The sequence below is a fragment of the Myotis lucifugus genome, unplaced genomic scaffold, assembly GCF_000147115.1.
Source record: "Myotis lucifugus unplaced genomic scaffold, Myoluc2.0 scaffold_124, whole genome shotgun sequence".
Lineage (NCBI taxonomy): Eukaryota > Metazoa > Chordata > Mammalia > Chiroptera > Vespertilionidae > Myotis > Myotis lucifugus.
This window is the reverse complement of record NW_005871172.1, coordinates 2233382-2243689: the sequence shown is the minus strand read 5'-3', so window position 1 is coordinate 2243689 and position 10308 is coordinate 2233382. Positions and strand designations below refer to the sequence as shown.

Below are 10308 nucleotides of genomic sequence, written 5' to 3'. Positions count from 1 at the left end.
TATATATATATATATATATATATATATATATATATATAGACACACTCACTCACATACATACATACATATACATACATTCACACACACACACACATATACATTTACCAAAAATGCCACTGGCTCTGGGAAATTAAGTATATGAAGGCAGAAATAAAAAATCTTAGTAAGACTGGAAGATAGCCGAAACCGGTTTGGCTCAGTGGATAGAGCGTCGGCCTTCGGACTGAAAGGTCCCAGGTTCGATTCCGGTCAAGGGCATGTACCTGGGTTGCGGGCACATCCCCAGTAGGAGATGTGCAGGAGGCAGCTGATTGATGTTTCTCTCTCATCGATGTTTCTAACTGTCTATCTCTCTCCTTTCCTCTCTGTAAAAAGTTAATAAAATATATTTAAAAAAAAAAAAAAAAAAGACTGGAAGATAAAGTTGAAACCTCTCAGAAAGTAGGAAAAGAGATGGACAATGGTTGTTCAAAGATGAGAAAACATTAGCGGATCAGTCCAGAAAGTCTAAAGTGCAAATAATGAGTTCCAGAAAGAGAACACAGAAAATAGAGTGGAAGAAATATTAAAGGAATAGTTCAAGACAATTTCGAGAACTGCAAGACAATTCTGAAACTGAAATAGCTTGAGTACCTTGCAGAACAAACGAAAAAGATAAAACCAAAGTATTATTGCAACTCTCAAAACACCAAACAATAGATGACCCTAAAAACATCATGTTAGGGAAAAAATCAGGTTAAAAACAAAAGGAGTGGAAATCACTTCTCAATAGCAGGTTGGTGTGTTTTTTTACGCTAGATACAATAAGCAGTGGTAACATTTTTATGAAAAACTAGAGGCCTGGTGCATGGATTAGTGCACCGGTGCGGTCCCTCAGCCTGGCTTGCGGGGATCGGGCCAAAACCAGCTCTCTGACATCCCGAGGGGTCCGAATTGCGAGAGGGCAGTTCTTGGGTGATGCACCCTGGAATCGGGCTCCCTCCTCTCTTCTCCCAATTTTATGTCACTTTCTCTCTGTATCTGTCTTGCTTCTTTCATCTCACTTTACCCTGTGTTTGGTGGTAACTGATGACTTATGGGCATTTAGCTGCAAAATGCAATTATTTAGCAAACAGGATTTACTTGGCCTGGAATCTAGTTGGCCTAGGGCAGGACCCTGCTCAGTGTCAGGCTCCTGCCCAGGTCCTTCTGCCCAGGTGGAGTCCTGTGGCAGCAGGAACCTCCTTCTTCCCACCTGAGCTGCTCCTTTGCCTCCTTCCCTCCCTGAAGGTTGCCTGCTGGCGCTACTGTCCACCCTGTCCACCCGGAAGGAGGGAAGCCAAGGCTGATTTCCCAGCTGAGAGGGATAGCAGGAAAATTCGCTGCCCCCACTGGAAATCAGTATGTATCAAGTGGATGGGCCGGTGTGGGTGCCAGATGTTGGGGCAGCAGGCAGTAGGTCCTGCATGTCTCATTTAGCTAATCGAGTCGAAAAGTTTCTGTAAGGGCCAGACCCACGACCTCTGCAATGGGCTAGAGCAGTGGTCAGCAAACTCATTAGTCAACAGAGCCAAATATCAACAGTACAACGATTGAAATTTCTTTTGAGAGCCAAATTTTTTAAACTATATAGGTAGGTGCATTGTTAATAACTTAATTAGGGTACTCCTAAGGCTTAGGAAGAGCCACACTCATGGGGCCAAAGAGCCGCATGTGGCTCGCGAGCCGCAGTTTGCTGACCACTGGGCTAGAGGCCCAGTGGGGAGCCAGACCCGAAGTGGGGAGCCAATGGGTTAGAGGCCTGGTGCACAGATTCATGCACCAGTGAGGTCCTTTGGCCTGGCCTACAAGGATTGGGCCGAAACTGGCTCTCTGACATCTCCCGAGGGGTCCTGGATTGCGAGAGGGAAGTTCTTGGGTGATGCACCCTGGAATTGGGATCCCTCCTCTCTGGTTCTGGGTGCGTCCCCCGAGAACCACAGCTGCCAAGTCACTGCAACTCAGCAGCTCCTGCATTGAGCATCTGCCCCCTGGTGGTCAGTGTGTGTCATAGCTACCAGTCGGACGGTCACTTAGGCATACATACACACACACACACACACTAGAGGCCCAGTGCACGAAATTCATGCACAGGGGGGGGGGGGGGACGACGGGACGGACGGACGGACTCTCAGCCTGGCCTGTACCCTCTCCAATCTGTGACCCCTCAGGGACATCCCTCTCACAATCCTGGACTGCTGGCTCCTAACTGCTTGTCTGCCTGCCTGCCTGATTGCCCATAACCGCTTCTACCTGTCAGCCTTACCGCCCCCTAACTGCTCCCGTCGGCCCAATTGTCCCCAACTGCCCTCCCCTGGTGGCCTGATGGCCCCCAACTGTCCTCATCTGCCGGCCTGGTCGCCCCCAACTGCCCTCCCCTGACGCGACCGCCTCCTCCGCCAGGTCCTGCCTCCTCTGTGGGAGGCGGCAGAGATGCCAGGACCGGCCTTCACTGTGCGCGTGATGGCCATCTTGTGATATCACATGCGAGGGTCACTTAGGCTTTTATTTAGTATAGATTATTTCCAGCCTAGCAACTGTTCCCAGTCCAATTCTCTTTCAACAGTGACAGTTGAAAAAAAACTTCCAAAATCTCAAATTTTCATCTTTTATATGCACTAATTTAACCATCATGTATTAAGAACCTACTATGTGTCACACATTCTAAATACTAGGGATATAGTAGTGAACAAGATCCCTGTTCTAATGGGGCTTACTCATACCCTGAAAATATCGATATAATAATTTAGGTAGTACTCAGTACTCTGAAGAACAGCAGGATTGGGGAGATGGAGTGCTGGGTGGGAGGGTGCTTTTTAAAGGGCCTTTCTGGTGAGGTTAGAGACCTAAATGTAGGAGCAAACTTTATGGACATCTGGTGGAAGAGCCTCCCAGGCAGAGAAATTAACAAGGGCAATGGCCCTGGGAAGAGTGTGAAGCCAGGCTCATGCAACTGGCAAAGGTAGCTGGTCAGATCACAGGGGCCCTCCAGACCCACTCTCTACCCTGCTCTGTTGCCTGGGAAGCTGGCACCACCCATACCTTTTAGAATTCCTTTAAGACACTCCAAATCCCTCAATTTAAGTGTGATGTACATCTGTTTCCTGCAGGATCCTGACCCTGCTTGTAGGGCAAGATAAGGATTTTAGATTTTATTCTGAATGACATGGGAACCACTGGAGGTGTTTGAGCATATGGAATACCACGTGACTTGCACTTTGAAAAATCATCTTAGATGCTGGATGTGGAAAAGACCTGGTGGGGATCACAGGTGGCAAAGAGAGGCTTTTACAGTAGTAATGGTAAGAGGTGACTCAGAATAGGGTGGCTGTAGTAGAGGTGATAAGGTAGAGCCAAGAGAATTTGGTGATCAAAAATCAAGAGTTGCCGAAACCGGTTTGGCTCAGTGGATAGAGCGTCAGCCTGCGGACTGAAAGGTCCCGGGTTCGATTCCGGTCAAGGGCATGTACCTGGGTTGCGGGCACATCCCCAATAGGAGATGTGCAGGAGGCAGCTGGTCGATGTTTCTCTCTCATCGATGTTTCTAACTCTCTATCTCTCTCCCTTCCTCTCTGTAAAAAATCAATAAAACATATTTTAAAAAAAAAATCAAGAGTTCAGTTTGAAATAAAGTCCAGGTGTTTATTAGATATCCAGGTAGGGATATTGTATAGGACACATACCTAAGGCTAGAGTTCAGGGAAGGTCTGTGCTGAGGTATGAATTTTAGTGCAATAACCTCAAAAATATCTTTTAAAGCCACAAGACTAGATGGAATTACCTAGGAATTGGCATAAACAGAAAAAATGAGGTCCAAGGATTGAGCCTTTTCTTTGGAAGCTACTAGATTAAAAACCAAGAAATCATAGTACAAGGATATTATTTAGAGCAATTCTACTTCTAAATATATATCCAAAATTGAAAACAGGGGCTCAAAACAAGTACATGTACATGAATGTTCATAGCAGCACTGTTCAAGAGCAAAAAATTAGAAACAGCCAAATATCCATCAATTAACACATTATGGTATGTACCTACAGAATATTATTCAATCATAAAAATGAAGTACTGATACATGCTGCAACATGAATGAACCCAAAAAAAGTCATGCTAAGTGAAAGCCTGACATAAAAAGGCCACATATTGTATGATTCCATTTACATGAAATATCCAATAGGTAAGCCCACAGGAACAATAAGCAGATGGGTGGTTTGCCAGGATCTGGGGGAGGGAAGAACAAGTAACTGCTTTATGACTATGGAGTTTTACTTTTGGGGTGATGAAAATAATTTGCAACTAAATAGGGGTGATGGTTGTGGTATATTATGAATATACTAAATGCCTTTGAATTACTCACTTTGAAAGGGTGAATTTTATGCGAATTTCACTTGTTCTTGGAAAAAAACAAACCAACCCACAAAACGTTATTCAGAAATAAGGCATATATATCAGAGAAATAGCTGAATTGTAGTCACCCTAGACTTCAGGTTGCAAAAGGGATGGGACTGTTTTCAATTAAGTCTTGTAAACTGGTATGACTTTTAAAGCCACATATATATGCATAGCTTCAATTTAAAATTCAATTTAACACCTGCCACTTGATTTACAAATGGAGAGAACAGTTCTTAAAGGAAACCTTCAAATCCTAAGTGCTCACATATACGTAATTTGAACAAATAAGAGCCATATCCTAGCCCTGACCAGTGTACTCGGAGTTTTGTCCTATACACCAACGGGTGGTGGGCTTGATTCCCAGTCAGGGCATGTATGAGAAGCAACAGATACAGATGGCTCTCTGTGGAACCACATAATTCTAATTCTGCTAAAACACTCCCATATCAAAAGATCAACATGTATGATCTCACTGGTACACAATTTTTTAAGGGAAAGAAATACAAATCACACTTCTAGTTAAACAATGATTTTATTGCTCGAGTACATAGATATTTTATGCAACCAGTGCAGAGGCTGTGGATGACTCGCTGAAAAGGAAAAAAGGGGAAAAGGAAAAGACTGGGTTAACACAGGTCCTCCACATTCATTCGTACAGTCTCCCAGCTAATGGAGTTATTTCCAAACAGCCTAAATAATCCCAAATGTATAAAGGGCACCAAACTGCTAAGTTCTTGAGTCAGTTTATTGTGGCTCAAGCATAATGAATTAAAGATGCTCACTCAGACATCCAAGGAAGAACTGGCCAACATAAGGTAAAGCCTTTCTGGTGGAAACTGCGAATGTTTGGAAATCAATCATCACAGTGAGCAACTGATGCAAAAATAAAGACAACATAAACACCTAGGATCAATGGCACGAACTGAAACTTTATCAACTACCTAAAAGTGATTCAGCCCAGCTGATGTGGCTCAGAAACCAAGAGGTTGCCAGTTCAATCCCTGGTCAGGGCACATGCCGGCTCGATCCCAGTTGGGGGCCCTATAGGGAGGCAGCCGATTGATGATGATGTTTCTCTCATCCATATGTCTATCTCTCTATCCCTTTCCCTTCCTCTCTCTCAGGGGTTCAAACTATGGCCCTTTGCTTGTCTTTGCAAATAAAGTTTCAATGGAAAACAGCCACATCCACTTGTTTATGTATCACCTATGGCTGTATTCCTGTTACAATGGCAGAGTTGAAAAAGCAGTTGAACAAATAGCCATGAGCTAAAACATTACTATTATCAGTCCTTTCAGTATATTTACAATCTGGCTAACTCTGGTTCTTGGAACAAATAAGACTGATACTTACTATTTCCAATTGGGGGGCAGGACTCGTTTGGTCTTATAGTATCGAGCCAATCGGTGAATACGGCTCTCAATCAGAATGAGACGGAATTTAGCATCCTTATCCTAAAAATAAAAATGGATAGAATTCAAGAAAACCACTCAAAACATTTTAACATTAATAGAGAACATGCCTGTGTTCATGTGGTACATTAAGTCCTTAAGGGAATTTAAGGCTTCCTTCCACAAGACTAAGCAGGAATGATTTGTAAAACTCAACAAACAGCTCAACATTTTCAACCAACTGAATATACTGTAACTAGGAGAGCCAAACCTCCTCCACCAGTCTCTTCTGGTAGAATTTTAATTCTAAACCACCTTATCTAATCCGAATCAGATGCATTACATTTTACCGAAATAAGTTAGCACAAGCAATTCTATTCTCTTACCTTTCTGTTCCTCTCAAGATGCTTTCGAACTGCAACAGCTTTCTTAATTAAATGGTAGAGATCCTCAGGAAGGTCAGGAGCAAGCCCTTTAGACTTAAGAATTCTCAGGATCTTATTGCCTGTCACAAAACGTACTTGTGCAACGCCATGCGAGTCTCTCAGGATCACACCTGTAAAGGGAGCAATCCTATATAATGAGTGTAATATGCTGATTAGAACAGACCTCCTTCTGGACCTTCCTGACAAAGCCCAGGCTGCGAGTGAAGCCCAGGTCCTGGGTGCTGGTGCCGGCAGCCAGGGGAAGGCAGGCCTACTCTTGCACGATTTTCGTGCATCAGGCCTCTACTGTATCATAAATTCCCACACCAAACACACATCCTGGAGCATGTGACATCCAGGTTCTGAGATCAAGTAGCTTTTCAAGCTTCCCGTCTGTAAAATGGGACTGACTTTTATATTTATGCATCACAGAAACCAATGTGAGAATTCACGCAAAGCTCACTCAGACATCCAAGGAAGGTTCACCCAACACTAAGGAAAACCCTTCTGGTGGAAACTGCGAATGTTGGAAGACCATCATCATAGTGAGCTTGCCAGATTAAAGGACATCAAAGCCATTAATAAGATTCCAACTATGTATGTCTATTTGCTCAATTAAAACCAGCTAATGTTTATTAACATCAGCTATTCTTATAAAAAAATGTACCTTATTTCTTTAAAAACCTCAAAACAGCACCGTCTGACGACTTGACAGTCTGCTCTGTATTTCCTATTGTGTGATGCCTCCACTATACTACCAGCTCCAGGAGGGCAATTATTTTGCCCCCTTTCTGACTCCTGCATGTATTCCCGGGGTCCAGGACCACACAGCAGGCAAACATTTGCTGCATGAAGCCACTTGCAAAGTCACACACGGCTGAGGGCCGAGCCACATCTAACTGAGACGGTGTGACAAGCACTCGAGCAGCCAAGAGCTGTGTGATTTGAGGCCAGTTACACAGCCACACTGTGCCTGTTTCCTCAGCTGTAAGATGGGGAAAACTACTTGTGTTTACCTCAAAGCACTGCTGTTAGAAATCACAGGTCAGGGTATGTAACGTGCTCAGGACCATGCACTCTGCAGAGTAGCCCACCGTAAATACTCATTAAAATCTGGAGGACGTTATAATAACTTTACCGCCTACAGAGAACTTCAACATCTGAAGATTAGGTCTGGGTCATCAAGAGTAAAACCAGGAAAAAGACACGTTTTCAGGCGCGTTTGGGACCCATTTACTACCAGCAGCACCACTCCTTCCGGCAAGTTAACACGAGGGCAGGCGGAAGGGGCCACGCACCGATTTGTGAGGGAGTCAGGCCCTTCTTGGCCAGTTTGTAGATCTGCTCCTTCACGTCGTCAGACGTCAACTTCAGCCACTGTTTGCAGAAAAGAAAGCGGCCTTAGGATGGCAAACCTGGGACGGTACCGAAGCAGGGCGGTCCCGCCACCCTGGAAGTCGCGCTCCTCGCGCACACATGGCCCCCGCCCCGCGCCACTTCCCCGGAGCGACGAATGGTGCGCCCCTCCCCGGCCTCCCGGGTCCCTGCAAGCTACTCACGGTGGGGACGCTGCGGCGGTAGGGCAGAGCCGACTGGGACAGGCCCTTCCTGGGGAGAGAAGCAGTCTTGGGATGAAAGAGCGCTCTGTGCCACAGCGGCCAAGGCCATCATCCCCTCAACCCGCTGCCCACACTCGCTCCTTCCCACCCCCATCCCCGCGGCCGAGCCCTGCACCCGCTGGGAAACCCGAGCTCACCCGGGAGCGTGCATGCGACCCATGATGGCGGCGGACTGGCAGTGGAAAAGAGAGCGTGAATTGGAAACGCTGCAGGAAGCCACCCAGCACGCAGGAAGTGACCTCACACGTCCCCGCTTCCTCGCACGCGGGAGGCGGAGCCACACTGCGTAACCCTCGGCGTCCGCCTAACAACTACATATCCCGAAATGCACTTCAACGCGGTAGTGGATTCCTGATCAACAGGACTACACATCCCGGCATGCATCCGTCTTTGAGGCGGCTCGAGGCCAGAGGCGGAAATTCAGTCCTCCTGCAGCCGGGACTGCGCGTCTGAAGGTGCTGCCGGCGTCATGAGCGTGCAGGTTCGAATCCCGGACTGGGAGTGGGGTCTGGAGACAGCTGCAGTGGTTGGTGGAGTTACCCTACACTAGGAAAGGCCTTTATCCGCGCCCCCGCCCCCGGCAAATTTGGGTCAGGTCAATTACGTACTTAATTACACGAGTTTCTTAAGTATTGCTTGGAATGACGTGCCTGCCCTCAGCCCCTGACATCCCAGTTATGTCTCCTAGTGGAAATACTGAGGGATGTCTATGATGTAACCAACCCCAGTGCTGGATTGTTTTGAGAATACCACTCTGGTTAAAAAAGAAAAAAATCGGTACAACTTTTCTAATAAGGATATAGGAATGTTGACTAAAATATTTATTTATGGGATAGAAGCTGTAACAGGTATTTCAAGATTTCTTTTTTTAGTCATGTTTAAGCCCTCCACTAGTTTTTCACTGTATCTGGCCATGTCTGTATCAATAATATCAAAGCAAAATACAGTAGGTCCTCGGGTTACGTGGAGATCCGTTCCTATGTGTGACACAACGCGTTTTCTCTGTAAGTCAGAACCCACCTATGTAAGCACCTACGTCACTCACATGGAGCACATACACAGCAGTAATGAAGTGAAACAGTAAGAAAATTAAAAGAAAGATAACAATTCCTGACCTTTACTTGTGGTAAATAAATAATAAAAAACATAAAGCACATATGTACATACGTTGAAATGATGAAACTTTTTTTAATATAAATAAATGGGAGATGGCGACTTAACCACGAAACGACGTACGTGGAGTCCAACGTAACCCGAGGACTGCCTGTATGTAGCTAAATGTGTTGAACTTTAATCAAATGGTGTTTACCTTATAGTCATATCCCTGTTGCCTTTACATGTGGCATGCTTCTTTTGAGAACTTTCATAAATTGGAACCTGATTTTTTAATTTTATTTATTTAGTTTTTTTAATATATTTTATTGATTTTACCCGGGACCGTTCAGTCCGCAGGCCGACGCTCTATCCACTGAGCCAAACCAGCTGGGGCCACCCTCAAACTTTTTATTCTAGCTATCCCAGTGGGTGTGAATTAGTAACCCACTATAATTTGTATTTGTATTTCCCCAATGACTATTGAAGTTGAGCATCTTGTTTAAAAAATATATATATTTTTTTACAGATTTCAGAGAGAAGTGAGAGGGAGAGATAGAAACATCAATGATGAGAATCACTGATCAGCTGCCTCCTGCACACCCCCTACTGGGGATCAAGCTCGCAACCCGGGCATGTGCCCTTGATCCCAGTCGAACCTGGCACCCTTCAGTCCACATGCTGATGCTCTATCCACTGAGCCAAACCGGCTAGCAGTGGTCAGCAAACTGCGGCTCGGCAAACTGCGGCTCGCGAGCCACATGTGGCTCTTTGGCCCCTTGAGTGTGGCTCTTCCACAAAATACTGGCTCTTCCACAAAATACCGACTTCTGCGCATGGGCCACGAAGTTTCAGTCGCACTGTACGTGCGCACCCACACGTGGTATTTTGTGGAAAAGCCACACTCAAGGGGCCAAAGAGCCGCATGTGGCTCGCGAGCTGCAGTTTGCCGACCACGGGGCTAGGGTGTGTTGAGCATCTTTTCATGTGATTGATCATTTTGGAGGAATGTGTATTCAGTCATTTGCCCATTTGTGTCATATCAGATATATGATTTGTGACTATTCTCTCCCATTCTGTGAGTTGTCTTTTCACTTTATTAATAGTGTCCTTTGATGCACAAAATATTAAAATTTTGATGCAGCCCAGTTTATCTGTTTTTCTTTTGTTGCTTCTGCCTTTTTTTTAGAGAGAGGGAGAGAAGAGAAACATTGATCAGTTGTGCCCTGACGAGGGATTGAACTTGCAACCTGGGCATGTGCCCCAACCAGGAATTGAACCCACCATCCCTTGGTGTGTAGATAACGCTCCAACCAAGCCACACTGGCCAAGGCCCTTGTGCTTTTTGTGTCATGCTTAAGAAACCCTTGT

The 10308-nt window shown here is 45.5% G+C and overlaps 1 protein-coding gene and 2 non-coding genes across 3 annotated transcripts; all 3 read right to left on the bottom strand.

Moving 5' to 3' along the window:
* Window positions 1–4923: 4923 nt before the first annotated feature.
* Window positions 4924–8116, bottom strand: RPS13 (ribosomal protein S13). Its single transcript, XM_006093828.3, has 6 exons — window positions 7983–8116; window positions 7786–7834; window positions 7525–7603; window positions 6188–6357; window positions 5764–5864; window positions 4924–5000 (listed from the first exon to the last, which is right to left on the bottom strand). The coding sequence occupies exons 1-6, from the start codon at window positions 8003–8005 to the stop codon at window positions 4967–4969; spliced, it is 456 nt and encodes a 151-aa protein (XP_006093890.1). The 5' UTR covers window positions 8006–8116; the 3' UTR covers window positions 4924–4966.
* LOC111827048 lies at window positions 5189–5279 on the bottom strand. Its single transcript, XR_002830503.1, has one exon. It is a non-coding gene; the product is annotated as a small nucleolar RNA SNORD14 (small nucleolar RNA).
* On the bottom strand, window positions 6686–6775 carry LOC111827054. Its single transcript, XR_002830509.1, has one exon. It is a non-coding gene; the product is annotated as a small nucleolar RNA SNORD14 (small nucleolar RNA).
* Window positions 8117–10308: the final 2192 nt, after the last annotated feature.